This window comes from Ciconia boyciana, chromosome 4 (genome assembly GCF_034638445.1).
Source record: "Ciconia boyciana chromosome 4, ASM3463844v1, whole genome shotgun sequence".
In the NCBI taxonomy this organism is placed as follows: Eukaryota; Metazoa; Chordata; class Aves; order Ciconiiformes; family Ciconiidae; genus Ciconia; species Ciconia boyciana.
This window is the reverse complement of record NC_132937.1, coordinates 71,996,698-72,021,848: the sequence shown is the minus strand read 5'-3', so window position 1 is coordinate 72,021,848 and position 25,151 is coordinate 71,996,698. Positions and strand designations below refer to the sequence as shown.

Below are 25,151 nucleotides of genomic sequence, written 5' to 3'. Positions count from 1 at the left end.
CTGTAGCAGAGGGAGAGTAGTCGGTTTGTGGGCTCATGCCTAGGTGCTCACGTAAGCTGAAAACTCACGGCTAGCTGGGACTAGCAAAGGCTGCGCAAGTGCTATGCCAACAGACACAGAGCAATGCAAACAGCAACTTTTTCACCCCCCCCTCCTAATCTTGTACTGTGATTCAGAAGTACCCTAGGAAGGTTGTAGCTACAGCTTCACTGAAGACTAAAAGGTTGTTAACGCACTTTGCAAATTTACTTAAAAGGACTAAAGTTTACTTTTCTTTCTTTCCAGGGGCCTGCTAAAAGTACACTTCTGATCCTATCCTTAAGCACAGAAACCAGACCTCTTGGTCTTGCAGTTGTGACTCAGCTAATAAAAAAAGAAAATCATAGTATGGACTAGTGTGTTTTTCCTGAAAAACACATGAAAATATTGGGGGTTTTGTAAACTGTGAACAATACAGTATTGATATGTGAATTTTCAAGGGAATACCTAACGTGGCATTTGTCAATAAATGTTTTTAAAAAAAACACCTCTGGAACTGCTTTTTGTTACCTGCTGTGCTGTCAGGGAGCAGGAAGAGGGGGGCTGCTCACCGAGCGGAGGTGAGATGGCAGCCAAGGGTGAGCCCAGCACAGGTGGGACAGTGTCCCTCCCTGGCACCAAGCAGGGGGAGCAGGGCAGGGGTGGTGACAGGGACAGGTCCCCCAACAGTGCTGATCATCAGACAAATGCGTGGTGACACGGCAGGTCTGGGGTTCACCTGGGAAGTCCAGCCAGCGAGCAAGCGCAGCAAGGCACAGGGCAGGGCACAGGCATGCCTGCCAGGTGGATCTGGCCAGAAACAGGACTGGAGAGTGGGTCAGAGGCAGGGCTACCTGCAGCAAGGCTCCCAAGGGAGCAGGGGCCTGCGCTGAGCTGAAGAGGCTTTGTGGACCATGGCGAAGGGGTATGCGGGTGGAGGTCCCAGCTGAGGCTGCACAAAGCAACAAAGGCTTGTGGGTGGCTGCAGGGCCCTGGCATACACAACGTACCTCTCCCACCAACACTTCTATTTAAATTCTGAAGCTAAGAAATTCTCTCGAACAACAACTCTCAGATGAAGCTGATAGTGTGATCCTTGTTGCCTGGTAATATCTTATAGTTATTTCTGGTAGATCTGAACACTCAAAAATCTCACTGAGTATTTCTAACTAGCCCCTGAATCACAAATGCAATAAAGCAGATGTTCCTTTCAGTAACACTGAGACGTTGCTTTAAATGAGCAGTTACTCACATTTCTAATGGCATAAGCAGTAATTTACTCCCCACTGCCTTCACAATCCAGTCTCCCGTATCTGAGAGGTATAGAACTGAAAGATACAGAACCGACAGGTTTTATGGCCAAGAATTTCATAGATAGAGGGAACCAAAACAATAGTATCCGGACAACCCCATGTAGAAAAAGGGTAACCTGAGTCAGCATTTTTGACAGGTATTTCCCACTGCTCTCAGTAAAATCACATTCACTTTGAATGTTTCCCATGCATAAAACTACCAGTCCAGAACACCCCCAGCACCCTGCTGAACCCTGCAGTTTGTCAGCAACACAGATTTTTACAAGTCATGATTGGTAGCATAGAGGGAAGACCAAGCTGAACAGCCCCCACGCCCCCACTTTCAAAAGGTATGATGTGGCACAAGGTTGACACCGAGTAAAGACCTTCAGAGCACTACACTATAAAACAGCTTCTGCAAGATGCTTGCATAATCTTATCTGCAGTATCCAATGATTATCTACTCTTATCTGTTGGAAGGAGCAAAAAAAAGCACTGACTAAAGACTCTTCTCCAAGGCCAGAGACATTATCCCAGGGATGCAGGGAAGTCTCTCAAGCTTGTGTTTCCCAAGATTTCCAAGTGGGACTCCTAAGGCTCTCAGCCAGCATCGAATAAAGGTGTTCCTTGCTCTTCTGGTCTAGGGAAAGCTACCCTGATGGGGAACAAGATGGTGAACCACCATCTAAAGCTAAGGACAGAAACAGAAGACCAGCAGCAGGCAATGCAAACAAAAAATCACATAGATAGAGACTACTGAGTGTGAAAAAATATCAGCCTTTTGTGCTGGACTAAGTGCAAGGTCAGTGCATTGATTGAATGTTCACCACTTGCCCCACTCTCCCATGAGGAAGTATTGGGGTGGAGATCTGTGAACTTAGGACTTGTATCACAAGTGATTAGACAACGCTAACCCTTAGCTGAAGGAGACTGGCCTTTGGCCAGTCAGACATTCAGACCAACACTACCAGTCCTAGAGAAGTGGGATTTTTAATGTCTATGATCAGAATAACTGTATGACCAGAGCAGATGGGAGTTCTAGCAAGAAGGATCTATATGCAGGACAAAGTGCATCCTTCCTGTGCTTGGTATAGTCTGTCCAGACAAGTTAGGCAGTGAAATCCCTCCTCAGCCACACAAGCTGTGCTTCCAGGTTCGTAGCATTGGAGAACTGGATTCTAGTAGAATACACCATGGAGTTATACATGCCTCAGGAATCTGCCTTGTTCTTGGAGGAACTGGGGGAACACATTCCCATCAGGACCACATGCAGGCCCTCGTCATATGATCTGGTGAGTTAATAAACAGATGGGAGTTACCTCATATCCATTTCTCTCCACTGACTGCAGGAAATGTGAAAGATGAGGTAGGGTAGGGCAGGCAGCTACGACTGTATTCTGATCTGATTTACACTTCTCTTGTTATTCCATTCAGTTCAACATAAAACATCTAGGGTATGTCTGGAGGCAGACGCTTCTGTCTGCTGTTTGAGCTGGCTGATGAGAACCAGTCTATTATTCCTGGTTTTAGGCTTGTGCATAGGTCCCAAGTAATAATTTCTGTCCTGCACAAACTTTCCACTAACAAGAGAAAAGAAAAAGCTGTTTACGAATGAAAAGGACTGTTGTTTTGTCCTCAGAAGGTCCTTTAGTGCTGGCAGAAAGGCTACGACTGCGCAACAGCAGGAGGAACCCTGCAAGGATATTGTCCTTCATACACCAGTGAACCTCCTCCCAGCAAGGACTCTGCAAGTCCTGAGATCTGACGCTATGATATCATGTTGAGTTAGACCAGTTTTCCCCAGGCTGTGGTAACTGAAGCAATCTATGATTTAAGTTCCTACTTCAGCCTTGAAACTTCTTATGGTCACACTCCCTTCATGCTTCATTTTTATGTAATGTTGGAACTTGCACCAGTCAAGCTATCTGTTATACCTTGAGAACAGGCTTTACTTCCCAAGGGTAAGTTATTGACACAAGAGTTTTGAGCAGTCTCCAGAACACAATGATCAGATCCTGTTTTTACAGGGTTCACGTGAAAGATTAAGAACTGGTTTTATTGGGTAGCACAAAAGATGGTAACAAATGCAGTATATACACAATTAGACAATATAAACCACTCCTTTGAAAGGTTTTTCCCTAGCATTCGTTTTAACAAACAGTTGCAAAACTGTTACGTAGCCTCAGAAGAAGGCTTTTGCTTGAAGAGCAGGCAAACAATCTCATCTTGCAGCTGCAGTTAGATTTTCCTATTTGGATTTATGGCCAGCAAGAGATATACCTGAGCGCTCTGCAGTCTTGCTTTGGTTCTGATGCTACAGAACTACTAAGCACCTGCTACTCCCACTTAGCGCTATGCACATCTGGCACTTCTGAAAACTGAAACTGTGAGGGAGAGCTGATCACTGACCAGTAACGGAGGAGATGGTAGAGTTAAACATGCAATTTTGGAAGCCTTATCAGACAGAGTCAGTGACAGATGGTTACAGAAAACCCAAGTTTCCAGTATTAAATAACATTTCTCTGTAGACATTAAATTATAAAAAAGATAAGGGCAGCCCAAAACTTCTGCACTCCGTTGGAAATAAGTTCAAGCCTGGAAATACCAAATTCTCTTCTCTGCTGCAATAGTTTAGACTTTCTCATTGCTTAAAGGAATAAGTTTATAGCAAAGCAGCAAAGAAGAAGAAGAAAAAAAAATATTGCTGAATATTCAAAACTTGTTTCTGAATGGACAGTGCACCATTTTTGGTCAGCTCTGCTTTCCATGCGTATTTGCCACTGCTAGGAAAATATCTGAAAAAGCACTGTGCGTTACACGCTTTGGATGATGTTTAATGTAAGAGCCCTAAAAGAGGGATCTAGTGACAGATTTTCAAAGCGGCTGGACTTGACCCTAAGAAACTGGATTCTGTTTGCAGCTACATGTTAAGCACTGCCCTTGCAAAGAAAATTTCTGCTTTTTTGTGGCTTCAATAAGCAATACAATAATGTATGAAATTTTACCTTGAAACTTTAGAGAAAATAGCAGTCACTGTGTTTTTTAACAAGGCAAAACAAGTAAGCATGAGAATTACAAACCACTTCAGAGAGGCAGCTGCAAGCCTCATGTCTGTCACTGCTGAGAAGTAGAAATCCTGGGCCAGCAGAACTCCCAGCCTAAAATCTTCCAAAAGATGATAACTTGCCCTAAAGGAAATCAGTTGCCATAGGGAGAGACTTCAATACAGTGAAAGAGCAAGTGAATCACCATTCTCTGTTCTGCACCTTTGCAAAAGCCAAACATTCCACCAGGACTCATCAGCTCTGCATCATTTGCCTCATATACGCCATTACCGATCTCACTTATGTGAGGTATAACTTAAGTTTGTCTACTAAATAAAGCAAGGCAGTGATTTTTGATCTTCAATTTTTCATGATTTGCACACCTATACATTTTCTACTACATCCCTGCATAGCAAAATCAATACTCCTCACGACAGCTATGCTTCACTTTTTTTCAAACACCTGTAACTAGTGCATGGTCCCTGGTTTGATAAAGACTGCTATATATTCTGATTGCCAGTGTGGGAAAATTTTAAAGCAGAAGGCTACTCAAATAGGACAACCTATCAGGGTAAACTGTCCTCTCAAGCTCCTGTATTTTCCCCTGCTTCAGACGCACTGAAATCTCTCAAGAACCTATACTTGAATATTTCTAAAAGTCCTTTTTTCTGTGGTTCCACTTCATACTGGCAAAACAATATGTCTTAACTGCTAGATTTTATTTAACTGTGTATTTTGATTCTTCACTTAGGGGCAGTTATAACAACTTTGAAATGTATTTTTACTACCTCCATCCGAGTAGAACTTCTCACTAACTTCTTTGAAACTGAGAAAGTTATCAATTAAGTAGGCACCAGTGGCCCTTTTCTGTTCTGCACAAGCCTTTATGGGTGAGGAACTGGCAGATGAGGATGTGCCAAGCACTCTTTATTCAAACTTCAGTGAGGCAAGAAATATTTCATCTGAATTTTGTGACAAAATGAATCTTTTAAGGCTAACTTTCAGCATAAGCACATAAACAAGTAACCAGAAGGTAAGGAGATACAAGGCATCATCTCATATATACTGACTTTTTGTATATGTTTCTTTTCTGTGCTGTAAAAGTAAGGCCATTTGAGGTAGTTCAGCTCTCTCCTACTGTGCAAACTTGTTTTTTTTGTCTGAGACCTGAATGTTTCATCAAATACGCAGTCTTTGTTGTTATGTTGGTGAGGTGGCTGATGTCAGCAAAGAGAGCAGTAGGGGATTTGTTTGTGAGACAAAGTTGCTCCTCTTACGGAAAACACTCCAGCTGTTTTCACTGGCATTATCCTTCCCTCTACAAGCATTTTAAATGCACAGTTCAAACTGTGCCAGTTGTGAAAAGGGGAGAGTAAAAAAACACCCCTGCAATTTCAGGGAACTTTGCTGTTACATAAAGTGTTTGGCAGCCACAAGGACAGCCAAAGGTGTTCTGTAGCCCATGATCTGGGGCTATCACACACTTGTGCACATGCTTTGCAAAGCACAGAAGCTCAAACTGTTCTTGGTTAATTTCCAAACTGGTTGTCAGTAACAGCCCTGTTACATTCAAGAGTGTGCTCTCCTGTAATATGAAAACACAGAAGGCTCTAACTAGCATTTCAGCTTTCTCCTGGCCACCCAAAGCCAAGCCTCAGCTCATTTACAGTCTGAGAGGGGATGCATGGTAGGGAGAGACATTAGCTGTAAGGGCTGTAGAAGGCCAGGCTAGGTGACAGCAATGGAGAGAAAGAGGGGCTTTCAGGCCTAGAGCCTCCACCACAAAGAGGCAGTGGCTGACAGCCACAGTGCAAACAGGTGACTTGGGCAAAAGCAGAAAAAGCAGGGGAGTCTGCAGGCTAGAGCTTCCTGTGCCTTCTTTCCCTTTGAGGATGAGCTGCTACCCCTTCCTCTGCCTGTGTGAGGGGAACAGCTCTGGCATCAAAGTAACAGCCACAAATGCACAGAGAGCTGGGTGGAAATCCCTCTGTGAGAGCGTGAAGAACCTCATACATCTGAAGACATGGCAAGTGCTCTGAAATAACTCCCTGGAGCATGTGTGACTAACCGGCAGGGAAGCAGGGATCCTTCACTTCATGCTCTGGATGCATGTCACTGCTGTGCGCTCTTCATCAAACCATTATGTCAAGACAGCCTGGCAGCTGAGGCAGGCAGTTCACTCTCGGACAGGTCCTCCTGTTCCTGCTGCAGTTTGTGACCTCTACAAATCCTTGGTTGTCCTGGCCATTAGCTCAGTGTAGAATAGGGAATAATAAATATTTATTCCCATAATTCCTAGTTACCAAGCTGAATCCCAGTCCTACGGCAGCCTCTTATACTTGTACCAGTTGGGTTGTCAGTTGTGGCTGTTTGATAATGCTGTCTTTTGAGCTCTTAAGAGTTAATAGGGGCAGTTGCTTCTAACTTGCATTCCTAACTTGCTTCATCAAGTCCTTTCGGTACTCCCTCCTCAGCTTGGGAGGAGTTTATTTTTCTGGGGAGTTGTCATTTGCAAGGAGCATACACCACTCAGTCACCATCCAGGCACCAGTCTTCAGAGTCACTTGAAAGCTTCAACATACTCCACAGGAAGAGAGGACAGGCCTGCCTTCCCCCAGTAGTCAATGGCACGCACTCTGTAAAAGCCGGAGACTGAGCTTCCTGCAAATGAAAAGGTTAGAAATGGTCACTGTGAAAGGCTGCCACCTGTGGTGCTTGGAGGATGTGGAGCAGGCACTACTCCTATAAAATGTAGGTTTGTGGAATGGGCTGGGGAAGTGGTGAAATCAGTTCTGCACCCTATGTAAGTGTGTCTGTGCCTGTCTAACTAAAAATGATTATAGATTACTCATGGCCAAGTATTGGCTCTTTTTCTTTGTGCACCAAGGACCTCCTCTCTCCTCATTAGGATTTGCAAGTACAGCTACAGGACTGTTGTCCCAGCAGTCCCTTTGGAAGAAGGCTATGACATCTTCTGCAACACACATCTAGTAATTTCCTTTTCTCTGACTTACTTTTCTGCCTGAATTGTGCCTTTGGAACAGGTTCTGTGGGGACAGGATCAACAAAGAAGCGGAACAAGAAGCATGCAGGCTGACTGAAAACCCTCTGCTCAACTCAGGAAGCAGCACCACTTGCTCTAAAGGTATGTGAATTGATGTTCTGTGGCTCTGCTGGTTTTCATCCTTGATCCAGTTCGAAGAACATAGCCTTCACTAGCAGGGTCTTTAACCTCACAAGCAATATGAATGTTTTTTCTCATCTATTTACTTGATTTTTAAGTGTGCTTTAGTGGTTTTTTTTTTTCTAAAAGAAAAAGAATGCTATAAATTATAAGTGAGAAGGAAGCACTGAGCAATAAAGGATGCTGAGATGTGAGGTTTATTCAAGCAGTCTTTTCTTTTTTGTTTTTGAAACAAACAGTTAAAACTGGCAGGCTCCCCAGATGTGCAGCACTAGATGATAATGAATCCTAATTTCAGAGATTTGCCTTAGCCATGATTTACAGTCTTTGCTTACCTGTGTAGCCTTTACATTGCAATAATAGCTCTGAATTTTACTATGCACCCACTGTTGATGCTAAGCCTTTCTCAGGCTATGATGAGCTTGTGTTTCTGGCAAAAACCTCTCTGAATTGCTCTTTATTAGTATCACTTTGAGGCAAGGTCTGTCTGTGGTTCACACAGCTCTGATCAGTGCTTATTAGTAATACTTGTTGGCCAGTCACATTGTAGATTAGATCACATTTGGTTAAAAAAGCCCCAAAAACCAACAAAAAAATACCCAAAGAAACATCACTACCTTCTTTCAGCATTTTTCATCTGGGTATGTTTCTATTGCGTCTAGGCTGTACTTGAGGAGAAATGACCACAGGCTCTGGGAGAAGCTTTGCCTGTTGACAAAGATGAAACTCACTGCCCTCTAATGTGAAACATCTAAAATTTAGGCAGCTAGTCACGGCTAAAGAGAAAGCTCTAGGAAACAGCAAAGAGAGCAGTTTCTCATTGGCTAGGTGTTCAGATAGGACTAACTGTCCTACACGAGGACCTCTTCAGTTCTTACAAGGGAGCACCTCAGTAGCTTAAGACTGCCAAGCCATAAAAGAGTATGGGAACAGGGACAGGTGGCCACAACAAGAGCAGAATTGTGGCCTTCCCCTGGAGCAGCTCAGAACACAATAAATGCAAGACAACCAACCCCTCTGTGAAAGGTGGACACGACCTCCCACTTATTTGTTTGTTGATGCCATATTCTTAGGGAGTCTAACACCTCAAGACTCAGTGGTACAAAACAAGTGTTACCAATGCAGTTTGCTCCTACTGCCCTACCCCAAAAGCGTACAAATTCAGGCAAAGGCATGGCCAATACCTGTGGGACAGAGCCCAAACCTCAGACTTGCCTTGCTATGAGTCTACTACCAAGAGCACAACATCAAGCTCTGGTCATGTGGAGCAATTTTTTTTTGTTCTCATTTTTGCATGCTTCTACACCAGCTACAAATAGAGACAAAAGTGCTGCTTTGCCTCTCAGGGAGCTTTGGTGACTTTGGTGTCTGTGACAAGCAATTTACTCATGGCAATACTCCTAATAATGTCCTCATGACTATTTGTCAATTAGTGCTTGTCCTTGAGAATAAGGCTTTCGCTGAGAACGTGGTCCTAAAGGAAGGGATGTGCTCTTATTTGTGATGGGAGTGTATGTCACTAGCAAGATACATACCTTCAGTAGTTACTAAATGCTGCTTCACACACTCATGAGTGGTACTATTAACATGACAGATTACATAATATGCGTATTCTTGCCTTACCTGGACTGTAGACCCAGAGAGTGAATATTGTGTCTTTGGTGTTAATCCGCTGGTATGTTCTTCCATCTGGTGAGAACTCCACTTCAAATGTCTTTATACATCTAGAAAAGAAAACCAGACAGCTCAGTAAAAACAATTGATAATGTGGTGAGCAATCAAATCCTAATCTCAGGGCCATTTCAATAAAGAAGACCAAAACCAGGAAATACTCAGTTGACTCATTCCTACCAGATGTGGGATGGCATGAATTGTCAGTATTAGGAAGAACCACAGCTCCAACAGCCCACAGAAGAACACCCAGACTGACTTGCTATATTGGCTACTTGCAGCATCACAAACTGTTAAGCATCTTTTACTCCCAAACCAGGGTTATCACAAGGCTGAAGAGTCTAGGGAGACTGGCTTGAAAAGGAGCTAAGTCAGTGCTTCCTGAAGGAGTGTGGATGTATACTGCATTGCCTCTGACAGTTCACCTACAGAGCGTTTCCTGTCTAGTACAGCTTGCTGGAGCAAGGAACTGGAGATTTTCTCTTCCAGCTCACATCCCTTACAGGGATGTGCAAGATCCCATGTAGGCACCTGCTGCTAATATAACGTCTATCATGGATCTTCCTGTCTGCTATGCTGGAGGCAAGTCCCGCAAAAATGCCATTCGATGCTGGTGAGCAACAGGCAGATTCTCTTGCCCAGATCACAAATTAGTCAGGGTTGCTCTCCATAGTTACTGCATGTAGGTCCTACAGTTCACTTTGTCAGACAAATGCACTGTAGCATCTCTCAAGGAGCAAGTAGTCATTAATTTGTGAACTCGTTTCACTTTGTAGGACTGGTGGCAACTTACAGAGTAATGTGCGGGTAACTCAGTTATATCCATTTTATTTTAAAAGCTACTTACTTTGAATTTACGCAGCCATCGTCCCACAACACAATGACCTGCCCCTTTGTGACAGGGATCAAACGAACACCGGTTACCTGTCCAAAGACACATGCCCATGTAAGAAAACTGTACAAACCAATCAGCCAGGTCAGATTTCTGTGTTCATCCTTCCTTACTAATTATTTGCTTTGATTCTTTCCATTGAGATTAGGGGAAAAAACAAAATTCCTGGCTCTGTGGCTTTGTAGCCTATATGTCCAACCTGTCAACCTTGCAGAGGACCTTCAGAGGCTCTGGGCACCACTATGAACATGGGTGGGACTGAATGAGCAGATACAGATGTCTAATCTACGACAGCCATGATTCCATTTTATTTTTAGCTATCAATTATTAACTGGAGAGCTGTTGTCAAGCCTGGTAGCACATGATGTGATTTTTAAAAAGATACTGCACTTTCCAGTACTGCACTATTATTTTCCCACCATGGATAAACTTGCATTTACCTCAGTGATGGCTCCTATCGCTTGCTGTGGAATGCTTTATCTTGAATTATGCTTTGGAGAGCCTTCTCATCAAAGGAGAGAAGAATTGTTTATTTACTAAGTCTTAAATGGTACTTTCAACAAACAATAGGCCCAAATGCTAGTCTAGCTCTTTTTAGTGAGACTTAAAGCAGGAAGCAGTTTCTAATTTGGTGAATCTGACAGTAGAATACAACACATACTTGATCAGGAACAGATCTGGGTCTTGCACAGATATGGATAAGAAAGACTGAGGGAACAGGAAAGTCTTGCTTCAGTGTCAGGATGCCACTTTCAGGAACTGGGAATGGGCCTGTTGCCACTGGGTCCTGTGGAGCCAAGGAGAAGTGCTGTGAATAATCTTTCATTACAGCACCCAAAGGCCAACTGTTACATCAGTGTGAAGTGACTGTGTATTTACTTTGGTAGACTTGGTGCTGATAAGTGGCCTGCAGCCATCAAAGTTCTTCAAGCTGGGAGACTTTTTCTATCATCTCACCTGTTTTCCAGCTCTTTAGGAAACAGAGGGTTTGCCCATCTCACAAAGTGGGTTGATCACAAATGCCCTTCAGGCTCAATTTGTCACTCCTAGTAACCTCCCATGGATGCCTTCCAGGCTAGTGGTCTTTACAAACCACCCCCCTATCCCTTAGCTATGGATTCCCGGTGTGCAGTGAAAGCTATTGCTAGCTACAACAGGCACTCAGCTGGTCTCTGAGGATGAGGTTTCACCAGATGGCCAAGAATATCTAAAACCTTGCTGCTGCCCTGTTGAAGGAAGATCTGATGGCTCCTATAGTATCCTTAGGCCTTAGCAATAGGGAGTTATGGTGACTGGGAAGAGAAGACATAGTACTCTACACCAAAGTCAGAAGGCAATGACCGTCTTGGGCCCCGAAGGGGATAAAGGTGGCCTCCTTTATTTTAACCTATGGGTCTGAATGCAGAGGGAAACTATGGGAAAGGGAGCTAAAGTGACAGGCTGCTCATATATTCTCACATACAGTAAGTAATCTGGGCATGGCTTTTCTCAGTAGGGAGGAGAGGAGTCCTCAGAGAGGACGTACTCCTTAGTCTGCTCTGGCATGCATTCAGAACTGGTGAGGATGAGGGGAAACTGCAGGCCTCCCCATGAGCCCCTGAGAGATGCCAAGTGTCTTCTGCACTTGCACTGGGCAGTTTCCACCTCAGGGAGCTGTTTGTTTTCTGTTATTGAGGGGGGTTCATTTCAACTCTCTAATGTAGCAATTTGGCCCTTCTGTAATATACAAAGGGTCATGTGACTTATCTGGGGAGACAGAACAGAAAGGATCTCAAAGCTTATTGAAGTTTCAGAGAAAAGGTGAAACTTGCTCTGGAGCAACTGCCTCCTTAGTTAAGGGCTGGCCAGTAGCAAAGAAGTTGGTCATCTACATTTAGTCTCTTCTATAACATAAATGCAAAGATATCAGTTGTGTATCATCAGCTACATTTCTCTGCGTGACTGCAAGTGCATATTCATATGTGTACAAGATGTGCATGACTGTGGGCTAAGGAAATTTTGACTACCTGAGCTGATTTCTTGTCTCTTTAGCTGTAGGTAACCAATTCACAAGCACTTTACCCATAAAACTCTTCAAGCAAACACACAGTCATACCTCAGCATTCCTTATTTGCTGGAACTGTTCTGGGGAAGGAAAGTCAGGGCTTCCTAGCTTTTTCCACTTCAGGTAGGGATTGGTTTGGTTGTTATCCAGGTAGTATGTCACGTACACCAGCTCTTTAGGAACACAAATGAAAGAGAGTAAACTCTTTACTTGGATTTAAAGATTAACAAGAATAAATTTAGCAGAAGATGTTTAAGTCTACCTTCTCAAAAGTGATTTCAGCACTTCGGAGCCTGGCTTCCACTGGAAAGTCACAAGGCTAGCACTCTTACAAGGCTCTACAATTTATATTTGCCAAGTTTAAATTTCAAGCTATTACTTCCATAACCAGAATTGAAACCCTCTTATTTTTTGCACAGGTGGTGCACACATTTGTTGGACAACTGCATCAACTGTGTAATCATGTGGTCATGTTGGCTGTCTTGGAGTCATTCCTGTAAGGGAATTGTTGCCTGGCAATATCCAGCCAAGGACACTGAGATTAATAGCTTTCCAAAAAGGCAGCACTTGCAACTGCCATTAAAGGCAGGGTCAAAGTGCAAGCATTAGGAAAGAGCACCTTTCCTAGAAGAGCACCATGATACCTTAGAAAATCTGGGAGTGCCCAAAAGATAGGAGAGAAAGTTAGCAAATGAAACTCACTCTTGCAATGAAAGGCAACTCAGCAGAAGTGTTTCAGCAGATGTTCTAGCCTAAAGATCAATTCTGTGAGCTGCCTACATGATGTTTGTTTACCTCTAAGTTTGGGGAAGTGGGTGGCGTTCAGTGTGACGGTGCTGATGTTGGATGAAGTCCTGTTATCCTCACTTGAATACATCAGTAGAGTAGCTTGCCAGCTGTCTGAGGGTTGCATCTCACTTGGGGTGTGCACAGATGCCAGGACACCAATTGTGCTGTTTTGAGTGCTTTCACCTTCACTGCTATTCACTTCTGCGAAAATCTGCTTTTCTCCTTTAAAAAATGTGACAACACTGTAAGCATCACTGCTAGTCAGTCCTGTGTCAGCTTCTGATACAGGAAGGGTCCAAATATGGGGATCTATAGGTTGAGCTATGTTCTAGCTTATTTTACCAGGTACAGCATTCAGTCAGGCTTATTTTACAACAACAGAGCATGCACATACTACCGCAGTTCTCATGCTTAGCAATTCAGCTAGCAACATCTAAGCATGTAACAGTGAATTAGGATCTTCCTTTAGTATGCTGCTCGGGTCTTCCAGCTGTGGGGATTTCTTAAAGACATTTGTAGCCTGATGTGATGGCACAAGAGGGAAGTACCAGTCAACAAAAAAGGAGTGGCTGGCATACAGAGGGTATAAACAAAGCAGTAAATTAAATCAAATGTATAACAGACTGCCAGGAACATCTCCGGAGCTAATAATTTCTCAGAGGAAATTAAGTTTCATTTTCTTAACACAGCTGGTAAACAGAGGGTAGGAGAAATCCTGCTTTTATCAATGGTGAGATGGCTGCAATAATCTCTCTTAGGCAGCAAGCTTCTAGGTAGAAGAGGTTATTGATGTGCTCTTTAATCAGTGGTTACTATACCTAGCAGTGCCAGCAAGCCCATGACAGTCAGCACTGGTTTCCGCACCATCTGGACATGAGGTGGCTTTGTATTGTTCATCTGAAAACGTGCTGTCAGAGTGCGCTGTGTGAAGTAATGGGGGTAGTAGCTCAAGAAGGCATTGTCATTACTCAGCAGTGTGTAGTTGATGGTGTTGTTGGCTTTGGAAATGAGCAGGTTTTGATGCTGTATGATTACCTGCAAAGTCATAGAGAAGATGGAACTTCACCCTGGAGAAAATCCAACAAACACACAATGTCTGTATTTTTTTTAAATCTTTACAGCATATTGAAAAGAGCTGTCACTCTGCCATTTAGAAAAGTTTGAAGAACTAAACTGTTCCTCAGAACTCTTGGAGAAACTATTCTTTAGGTGATACATTAATCACTGCAAAGTTTGAAGTATCCACATAGTTTTGCCAGTAAAAATTCTCTGAAATAACTATTACTAGTAGTCTGCATAAATTATGAATATATTTCCTTGACTACTATTTCCTTGACTACTGCACTACAAATGATGCTCCTCTGTCTTGAATATTAAATTGGTAATCTGGATTTACTACCGGAATTAAATCTAAATGGTCCTCCAATTCCAGAGTTACTTCATAGCCACTACACGAGTGTCTGAGAGCTGGTCCTGGATTCTGTTCCTCAACAAGTCATTTTACCCACTTGGTGCTAACATGGAATTAGTTCTCCCTGTATTTCACTGGTTGCTCTACTGCTTTCCTGCAAAATGTCAGAGCTCCCAAGCTCTCTCTTTACCAGATTGTGCCTAAGTATCAGAATCAAACAGAACTTCAGAAGGCTGACAACTGAAAAGGTCTCATAATTGTGTCCCTGAAGGAATACAGGGCTCCACCTCCTACCCACCCCAGTGTTAATTTTCCATTGGATGTGTCTTTTTTTCTCCCTTCATATCACCATATCATTATAAACACTGTGTTTGCTCCCACAAACTCCCTGCAATGCAGTCAGTGACTTGCTGCTTTGGAGAAGACTGCTTCTGTATGCAGCCTAAAGGAGGTAGAAGTTTTTGTCTCCACAGGAGCAGCTAGTAAGACCTATCTTGTTTCTGGTGACATACGTGTTCCCAGGTTTGGGAATTACTGCTTTGCACAGGAGCACTTGGACTCTCAGTGCTGTATAAGGTAGTGGCTCACAAAGCAATAGGCCTGCGGTGAGAACTATTGCTACGCAGGGGCAAGAGCTGAGCTTGCTCTGGGGCCATGCTACAATTCCTGCAGGGCAGGAATGCTGAGCATTCTCTTCTCCTGCTTTTCTGATCAACAGCAGTAATTACTAGCAGTAATTAATAAGGCCACGTGTACAGGCATTATCCAAAACCAAAGAATGGGCTTATGCTGAGAGCTCAAGGGACTTCTTAATTATACCTGATGTCTCTTGATGAGACAAAACTTATGAAGGAGCTGGGAAGTAATGTCTCACATAAGTGAGGTGATATAGCAGTAGTGAGATGATAGCAGTAGTATTACATGCAGAGAGAATGTGTGGGTATAGTCTTATCAGGTGGATCTAACTTGGGGGACTGTATACAATATCTGACACATTCTCCAACACTAGGAGACATTCTCCAACAAAAGGCTAGTTCTCAGTTGGTTTTTTTTAGAGGGAAGATGAAGAAAACTAATACAAACTAGATAAAGCTCCTGAAAACAGACTATTCAGGTAAACCCCAGCTGTATCAATAGGGAGCTCTCCTTTTGTTTGATCTATTATTCTAAGTAGCTGCTTAAAAATTGACTGTAAGTCTACTTTTGCAACTGCATTAACGCATCAGGAGACCCTACTGTGACAAGACTGTCAATGAACTGAGTTACCTTTACAACCATAGCTGCATAGGTCACATCAGCTCGCCACAGTTGTGGAATGGACCATCCAACCATTGGATCTGCTTCATCATTGTATATGGCAATAGAAGCAAAATTTGGGAACAGCTTCTGAATTTGTTCAACTGCTTCTACCTCTTGTTGCAAGATGTAGAGAGAACTCCCACCTCCCTGCAACAATATTTCATATCTTCTTAGTGAAAGTGAGCAAACAGTAGTAAACACACAGATATAACATACAGACATAAACACATTCTGAAAACATGTTCCCGGACTCCCTGAGGAGCTGTGGGCCAGACAGTATTAGTATTTTTACCTAATCCATTACAGCATGTGCTGTTTGCATGAGCTCCTCCTAGAACATAAAATGGAAAAGAGGTAGAGGAGTTCTTTCCCCCTGGGAATTAGGCAAAGGCAAATTTGCTTTGAGTTGAAGTCCTGCAACTGAACATCTTCAAAGTTTCATTAGAATAGGTAGCCATGCTTCCTGCTACAGGCTGGACACTCATCTGGAAATCACTTCATAAATCAGAACAAAATGCAACTTGGATTGAACTGATTAAAAAAAGAGCCTTAAACTGAAATCTTGGACTGACCTTCTTATGGAGAGAGATGTAGTCCAGCCTTACACCAGTCTCCCCTGTGAAGAAGTTGGTTCCATTGTAGCAATGACACAGAAGACTCCAGCATATGGGTGACTTGGGTAAGGGGTGGAAGGAATCCCCAGGCCCTCCAAATTTTAGCAGAGGACTGGCTACTCTTAATCCTTCTGAGCAAGCATCATAATAGTTGAGAAACCCTGAAGTCCAAGCAGATGCATATATCAAAGATGATAACTCAACACAGAATCTTGATCTAGAACTACGGGGAGACGTTATAACTCTATTATTGCATTTATTGGCAGGATCTCACAAACTGGGGCTACTCTTTCCTGTGCACTGACAACATGAGAAGACATCAAAACCTCAGCTGCATTCACAACGTTCTTCCAAAAGTCTCGTGAGGACAGGTTCCCAAAGCATGCATCTGTCAATGAACAGTTCTCTCACTCCACCCTTCACCCCCTCACCCCCAGTAACCCTACTTTATATCCAAATAATGAACTGCGTCTTCTTAGTGTAACTCCTGTTCTGTTTTCCCTGTTCTACTATCCCTGTATTTATACTGATGTCCAACTAGGGAACAAAGTGTAGTCAGTAACATGACCTTAGCAAAACAGACTAGGTGTACCTTTCACATTTCTTATCTCTCTTATCTACCTTATTTATTTGCCAGCATCTCTCCTTTCTCACTGTCACCCCTCCACCCACCCCACACACCTGTCTCACTTTACTACACCAGTAAGTGCTCCAAAACATTCTTACCTTTCACTGTCATAGACACATTGTCAAAGTTGTGGTGGTCTGGCTCATTCCACGTTTCAAAATTCCATTTAGCAACATGCTCCAATCCGTACCTGTCTGTAGGAGAGGCCTCATTTATCAGTGAGCTGCATATTCAGACAATCCTATCAACTAGTCACTGATCCAGACAATGGTATCAACTAGGGCTGTAGGTGAGGTTCAGCACCCAGAGCGACAACAGGGTATAAATATTACCTACTTTTAATAATAAGGGAAATGTGATTTTGGTAGTCTCAAAATGATCTCTCATTTTCGATGAAATGCAGTAATGTTTGAAAAAGATGAAAGGTGAGAGGGAGGTGATGTGAATGACAGCCTTGTGCTTAGGGCACTCACCTAGCCTTAATTCAGGTTGAGGCTTCTGTCTCATTAGAGATATCTGAAGCTGGCATGTGGGAAGTATTCAGGTTATCATGATCTAGTGGAAGCTGGTGGTTTACAACCACAACAACATAACAAAGTTAAAAGTCAGTCCTCAGAGGCAGGCCAAATGTGCTACCCAGAACACACTACTCATTCAGGATGTTGGTCATGGATGAGCAAAAAAAGGGGCTATTATCCCATTGTCTGTTCTGGCATGGGTTTTTTCCTGTTCTGTCCCAAAATCCAGGGCCTTGAAATTGATCACAATACACAGAACTTTTTGGGGTAGTTAGAAGGGATTACAACAGAATAAATAACAGGACTTTTTTCTTCTTTTTTTTTGGAACTTACCTATGTATCTGCTGGCCAGAAGTGTAATTAAGTTTCTCCATCTTACTACCTGTTCTTTATCTTCAAAATCTAAAAAATATCCTGATGGATTCCCCATCAATTCAAATCCTAAAAAAGACACAAAAGACTGGTCTCCCTTTTTTGTGAATTCTATCTCTTTTTGATTAACAAAGGGGTTATTGCATTATCTGAAACAAACTTGTTAATGAAGAAGCATCATTAAATAGGCTTTCTTTCCTGTTTCTACATGTTCCCACCAGGAATATTTCAGATTTGAGGTTGCTCACACTTGTTACTTGTCAATGACTATAGTAATCAATACTAATACTTCTATATATATACGTGACACTATATCCTTAATATACTTGATACTATATCAATATATCATAAATTCAGAGCTCAAAGGGAACTTTAAACAGTGGATGTTTGCAGAAATTCAAGAGAAGCTATACCCTAAGAATCTGCTTCTCTGGCCCTTTTAGGTACATGTTAATGGGTACAAAGCTTTCTCCTCTTCAAGAGATCTCATTTCCCAATTCATACATCGCAAACTGTTGTTGAAAGCAATGTAAAACCATTTGTATTGTCTTAATTGACCTAATAGTGTTTTGCTCCCACTGTTTACATTTACATGGACATGAGGTAAAGGCAAGTAGGAAAAGAATGAATTTTTGTCAAAATCAGCTTTAGCAATGTTCTCTGAGAATTTTCTGATGATTGCACAATATGGGCAAACCGATGTAGCAAGTTATGGAGGTAGGGAGCTGCCCTTACCTGGCATTAGCTTATTTTCCCAAAGGCGATCCATAAGGTTATCCAAGGCAGTAAAATTGTACTGAAGTTTCCCATTCATCACTCTGAAGAATACAGGTAACAAAAAGTACAAATGTAAATATTATAGCAAAGGTGGCACTTGGTTGCAGATAATGGGTCAGACAGCTGCCTTGTTTTGGCTCTCAAAATTTACATGTAGCTAGGGTTCTTGGAATTGTACACAAACTTACTTCCTCTAAAGTAATCGGTGTTCACCATACGCAAGTCATGTTTCTTGTCCAATTCATGCCCTTTTTCTATTCCAGCAGCAGCAATAGAAGCAATATAATGAACTTGCTTGCTGGATTTTCAGTTTTTAACAGGATATTAAGATTTCTAACTCATTGCTGAAGTGAAATTTACCTAGACTTTTTTTGGCTAAGCTGTTTTTTCAGTTTCCATTTCATTACTTACTTTGATTACCTGCCTCCATTTGCTAGGCTACCTGGTTTCCACCTTGTCTCATACGCAGCTTCTTAATATTCTCTTAATTTGCAATATGTAATATAGCTTTCTTAGTAGCGCTTCTTATGGGTTTGGGTCCAGCTGAGAAATAACTTTGTATCTTTCAAAGAATGCTGAATTTATGCACACAATGTCTGTAATTTTTACTTCATTGTTAGCATTTGCTTACTATTTCTCCTGTGCTCCCAGGATCTCAGGCTGCAATCCTTTTACCCAGCTTTGAATACATGTGTTCAATGACTTAGGAGCAGCCCCATGATGCACCCCTTTGTATCAGCGAATCTTGCAGGAGCACAGGTAGTAAAATCTGGGCATGCACCTGCATGGGAACACTGAAGTTCTTTTACCCAAGGGATGAAAACTGGCATTTGCAGTTTATCTCTGATACATTTAAGATATGCTTTAAATTTCTGAAAGGCTTTTCTTGCCTGGTATGCAGTGAAAACAAATATAATGTAATATATGGGTCGGTGTATGATTTCCCATAACTTCTGAACTTGTGGCCTGATTTAACTGAAATCTGACAGGGCAGGAGAAGTTTTGCCAGTATGAAGTGCCAAATAGGAATTAAAAATGAACTTCTGTTGACAGCATTCCAGTAGTGTGACTTACTGCCATTTGGCCCAAGCCACAGCCTTGGCCTGGTGCCCCAATTCTGACCTCAGTATGCCCTGAGCAAAAGGCTTTGTAAGCACCCTTTATAAGTCCAGCCTTGGTCATATAGGAGGGCTGATCGGGGTCTTGCCAGCACCTCTCAAAGCTGATTTCTCCAGCCTTGCCAGAGCAGTACACCTAATTCCTCTGGTACACTGCAGCCTGAGCTCTGCCTCTGCTGTCTTGCCTACTCTTTCCTAGGCACCTTGCCTCTGCTTGGGTGGAAAGCTGTACAAGTGAACTGCAGATGCAATGTCCTAGGTATGATGGAAGAGGGAGAGACAATCACTTACAGTTCCTGTAACTGATCAATGCAAGCAAGGCACGCTGGGCAGAGAGGATAAAAAGTGAGAATGGGACAGTCAGCAGACCTGTTAAATCAATGCTGGGCTCTGTGCTGAGATTCACAACTTGTTTCATTCTGTGCTTTCCCATGCGTTTCTGAGCCTCTTAGATTGAGGCTCTTCCTCTGTGCTTCCTTGCCAAAGGAAGGTTCCAGTGAAGAACCTGTAATAGCAATCCCAAACTTCTCAGAGAATTAAGAAGGGCTGACAGAATTGCCTAGTGAATAAAGAGGGGAACTGTGCGATGTGAAGAGGACAAAGTGCCATCAGCATCTCTGACTATGATCTAGAAGAGGAAAACAGGACAGGCAAAACAAAAGTAACGTAAGCCACATCCACTGTACCAGTTCCACCTGTGATGCAACGAAGCACATAATCTTAGCCCCAGCATGATCATGCTCTTTTATCAAAGACCTGAAGCTGGCTCTTCTCTTTTAAAGTATATCCTACCACCATGACAGAAATTGTCATGTCTGCAGCCACTGATGGGCTTGCAGTTCCTGCCAGAGTCAAATGGTGCAGCTGTGAAGGAAGCAAAAAGCAGAAATATATTTATTTACTTTAGTATCCATAAGAGCATTTCAGAAGTTCCTGTTGAACTGAAGAATAGCCATTTGGAACTGGGGGAGGGGGGGGGCGGAGGGGGGAAGGGTTGGCTTAGACAGAGTTTAAAAAAAAAGTCTGACAGTCCTATTCCAAAGTTCAAAGACAAATATTTTGTTGCAAAAGGTAGATCTGCTCCCTCAGATCCATTAACTATTTCCAGTTGTACCCTGTGTTCTATTGAAATATTTGCTTACATGCACACTTACAGTCAGTGAGCACAAGAATGATTAACTCTACTGTCTTGTAAAAACGTAATAACGCCATTTAGATAATAGCAAAGGAACTAGTGTCTTCCCGACTCCAGTCTAAGGTCAACACAGTACACATTTTTCCTCCTGTATCAATTAAGTAAAACATTTAAAATAGAATGCCATTGCTAGCCATGACTGAAGTGACAGTACATGAGATCCTGTGTTATATGTGTAAGTGTAAAGGCATTTCTTATGTCCTTTGGCTGATCTGTCACTTTATGAGAATCTCTTCTTGCTTGCAAATGGATTAGGCAGTATGCTCCTATTAATAAAATGATTACTTGACTGATAGGATTGCCACTTTCTCAGATCTTGATCCTATCCTTACCCATACTACTTTTCTGATGTGAAACTGATGCTTTTTTTTTATAACCTATACAAGATCACTAGAATTTGGGTTGCATGGTTGCATGCCATGTGGTGCCTGGAAACCATGCTGACTGCCATGCGTGAGGCACAGCAGGAACCCCACAAGCTGGTATTATTTACAAACATTCTGCATGGGGAAGATTGGCTCAACTGTCAGGCTGTTACCAGGAGTGCTATAAATATAATTTTAGGACACTGAAGACCAGGTCAAAACTGTTACAGGCATGTGACAAGGTAAATCCCTGACCCAGGATAAATTCACTTGACATTGTCGAAGTTGTTCAAAAAAACTTTGTACATCTGACCTAGGACCTGCCGGTGCAGCATCGCGTACCTATGATCGGGCCGTTGGTAGCAAGCGCACAGACTTTTACAGTCTTCTACCTTTTTTGCCTGCTCCTCTTCTGATCTGTCTGCCCTTAAGTCATGCTTTCTAGACACCACTCTCCTCATTAATGAACACACAGAAGGCTACATCCTTTGTCATTTGAGTGCTTGCCTGACTAGGATTGTTCAGCATTTGCTGTTGGGTATTTCTGATGTGGAGCAGCAATCACTGTCCTGTCTGTGCCTAGCTTTCAAATGTTCCTCAACTGGGCTTTTTCTGGGAAACTTTGCCAGATGAGACCTTCCTCATCTTCAGTCATAACAAGCAACTACACTAAAGCATGTATACTGGCATCCTGGCACTGATGCCCTTATAAGCCCCAGGCCTGAGGCTGCTACACTCCAGAGACTGCTGCCTGCTTGGTGAGGTGTCTTTCCAGCCTTTGTCACGGTCTCAGTTCCAGACCCATCTGTATGTGCTGCCTCTTTGAGGGCAACAACCATGCTGTGAACATGAAGAGCAGTGATGAGTACGGAGGGGAGTCCGCTGGCTGTCACAAAATCTTGTTGCTCTCTTCCTTGGAAAGGCTTGCTTTGTGGGCCATCCTTTGCCAAGCCAAAGGTCACAGGCCCATGTTTAACAGCTTTCCACTGCCTCCCTTCACTGGAGTAAGGTTTTTCCAGTATGGAGGGAAATTCTTTTCAGGTGCATAGACAGCTACTGGATAGCTTGCCAAAGTGTTGTAAGATAATGGTGTGCTTCTTATCCATGCCACTTTCAGCCAACTCCCATTCACGAACGTGATGTCTCGGGAGGGCAGAGGTAAGCTAGCTTTGGCTGTCAACACCCGGCATCACAGCCAGATCTGCGCCAGGTAGCACAGCTGTGGACACTGCTCCATAGCCTACAGCTACAGCTTCCCTCCTGTGCCCAGCATTTGCTGCTTCTCTTCTGTCCTCAGTTGATCCTGTCCAGGGATATAGTTGCATGCCCTGGAAAGCAAGTGCACACACAGACATTGGACCAAATATCTTATCTACAGAGAAGAGAGCAAGAAAAACGTAGGCACGGAGTCTTTCCATTCCAGGTAATCTTTGGTCAAGTATTGAATCTCTGATAACACGTCAAGCTAACTTTATCAAACTTTATTGTAATGTACTGAACAAAATTTCCTGGGATAGGAAGCCTTGTGGCTGACCCCTGTCAGTAGGTTGCAGCCCATTTAGGAACTCCAAGGTAACATGTAGGGACCTTATCGCTCTCTACAACTACCTGAAAGGAGGTTGTAGAGAGGTGGGGGTCAGTCTCTTCTCCCTGGTAACAAGTGATAGGACGAGAGGAAATGGCCTCAAGTTGCGCCAGGGGAGGTTTAGACTGGATATTAGGACATTTTACTTCACTGAAAGGGTTATCAAGCATGGAACAGGCTGCCCAGGGAGGTGGTTGAGCTGCCATCCCTGGAGGTATTTAAAAGACGTTTGGATGAGGTGCTTAGGGACATGGTGTAGTGGTGGACTTGGTAGTGTTAGGTTAATGGTTGGACTCGATGATCTTAAAGGTCTTTTCCAACCTATACGATTCTGTGATTCTGTGATTCTGTAACCATCAACAGAGCTATTCCATTGAAGAAAGCTTTCTCTGGCCTAGGATTGATATGATCAGGAAACATCTATATATGGGAGTAGTGCCTTTCTCATCCTGACATTCTCACTCAGCTGATGTGGCCTCCCTTTGCATTTCTGGTGGACACAGTTACCACACACATCAGAAGCTAAAATAATCTGGCTTGCTATCACCAATGTCTGAGAACAGCCTCTCTTCTGGTAGATTGGCCATAGTGGCTGGCTAACACCACTCCCAAGGCAGCAGAGCCTGCTTACATCCTCACTGGGAGCTTCTGCTGGGAAAGAATGTGTGCCTAGTGGCAAATGCAGCCAAGAAACAGGGACAGAAAATGGCACAAGGTGTTGGCAGAGGAGAGGTGCAAATGACACCTTAACAGTAACAAAATTTTTCAGCAGGGTATTGGCCAACCTCAGACTTGAAAGGTGCACTCCATGAGGGAGCCACCTGCTCCATCGAGGTTTTCTGTGTTACAGTCTTAGAGAGAAGTGAAAGTGCAGTCTAAGATACTACCCTGCTATGGTGTCTGCTGAGATAATCATCATATTACATATCACTATTTGCTAGAGATGCTTAGCTGTGTGGCAGACCATCTTTGTCCGGCTTTGTAAGATGGTTCCTGCAAACATACACTCCCCTGGCCATGGTGCCAGGATGTGGACCAATGGTAACACAATCACTGTTGTTCTGATGAGTGTAAACATGCATGATAATTAAATTCCCCCTCTCAAGAGTAAATCAAGAGTAAACAGTTGTTGCAGTAAGTGACTACTATCAGGAGCATCCTTAGATACAGTGTCCCAAGGAATTGCTTACTACCTTTCTAGAGTCGGTGATGCCATTTTAGGCATCATAAAACTCCAGAACAGACATAAATGCCCATCTAACCTGGAGAGAAGTGCAGCGTCCAAAGCCAAGATATTCACTGGAAAGATGTAGGAACAAACACCGATAAACTATACCAGTTCAAACTCTTGCTGCTACCAGGTGCTCCAGAAGGAACTGTCTTCAGAAGTAACTGCCTTATTTCTTTAGCCAGGAGAGCAGGCTGTTGAAGTGACAGTGAAGCACATAAGCTGTGAGCACAGCATCTTCAAGATGAAGGTCAAAAACTCTGGATAGGAAATGTCAGCAAGTTTATCTTTTCCAAGAGGGCAATTTGTTGCCCTCCAAGTCCCTCTTACAACACAAAAGGATCCTGTCTCCTTGGTTTTTACTTACTTTTGCAGCTAAGAGGAATGAAATGAAGCCAGTTTAAAGTTCAGGCTGTTGCAAAGACCTTGTTTGCTCCAAAAGCACCGTCTACATAAGCTTCTTGTTATGCTGAGTACTTCAAAAAACCTGGACCTTAAAAGCAGGTCCTAAGGGACTGTAAGCACTATGGACATGATACCTCAGAGTATATGAAGGGCAGAATAGCCCTCATTATCATTCACCTTTCCAGAGGCTGCCTTCTCAGCAGTTATTGCTCCAGGTTTCGTCAATGTCAACCAAAAAAACCCTGCTAGATTGGTACTTCAGGTTTAAGCACAAGATCATTAATGGATAACTACGAAATCAGCAGGCTCCTGGGTTATTAATAAATAACACTTCCCCCTTCTGAATTCAGTGGAAGCTGACAATACGGTACTCATTCACACCAGAGCTGCTTCTACCCTGTTCTTGCTCCACTTGCTCTCGCTTCCTATGATCATTAGAGGTACGATAGATCAGCTCCCTTCCATGAAATCCCCATATCCCAAAACAACCATCATGAACACTGATTCTTTCTCCCCAGCAATCCCCAGGCAAAACACAGCCTGTGCTTTTCACACATGCTTTGCAGACCAAAAACGTCATTCAGAGGCATTTTCAAAGTTGCAAGGCCAAAGACTACTGCACCCAGGCTAAAGAACTAGCATGTTATCACTTCCGGGTTTATTTATTAGCATTAATACTTCTCTGCATTTGCTTCTCAGCTA

The 25,151-nt window shown here is 43.1% G+C and overlaps 1 protein-coding gene across 5 annotated transcripts in view; it reads right to left on the bottom strand.

The window, feature by feature from the left end:
- Positions 1 to 3,325: 3,325 nt before the first annotated feature.
- The window catches only part of IDUA (alpha-L-iduronidase), a 49,717-nt gene continuing 27,891 nt past the window's right edge, over positions 3,326 to 25,151 (bottom strand). For 2 of the 5 annotated variants that reach the window (XM_072859991.1, XM_072859994.1), the window contains 12 exons: positions 18,512 to 18,594; positions 17,738 to 17,845; positions 16,985 to 17,080; positions 16,217 to 16,419; positions 15,612 to 15,791; positions 13,753 to 13,969; positions 12,941 to 13,156; positions 12,197 to 12,318; positions 10,763 to 10,888; positions 10,057 to 10,133; positions 9,162 to 9,262; positions 3,326 to 7,015 (listed from right to left, as the gene is read on the bottom strand). In XM_072859991.1, coding sequence (XP_072716092.1) covers positions 6,915 to 7,015; positions 9,162 to 9,262; positions 10,057 to 10,133; positions 10,763 to 10,888; positions 12,197 to 12,318; positions 12,941 to 13,156; positions 13,753 to 13,969; positions 15,612 to 15,791; positions 16,217 to 16,419; positions 16,985 to 17,080; positions 17,738 to 17,845; positions 18,512 to 18,594 — 1,630 coding nt within the window. In that variant the 3' untranslated portion in view covers positions 3,326 to 6,914. The remainder of the gene's footprint in view (positions 7,016 to 9,161; positions 9,263 to 10,056; positions 10,134 to 10,762; positions 10,889 to 12,196; positions 12,319 to 12,940; positions 13,157 to 13,752; positions 13,970 to 15,611; positions 15,792 to 16,216; positions 16,420 to 16,984; positions 17,081 to 17,737; positions 17,846 to 18,511; positions 18,595 to 25,151) is intronic. The other 3 variants (XM_072859992.1, XM_072859995.1, XM_072859993.1) reach the window with 2 other exon arrangements.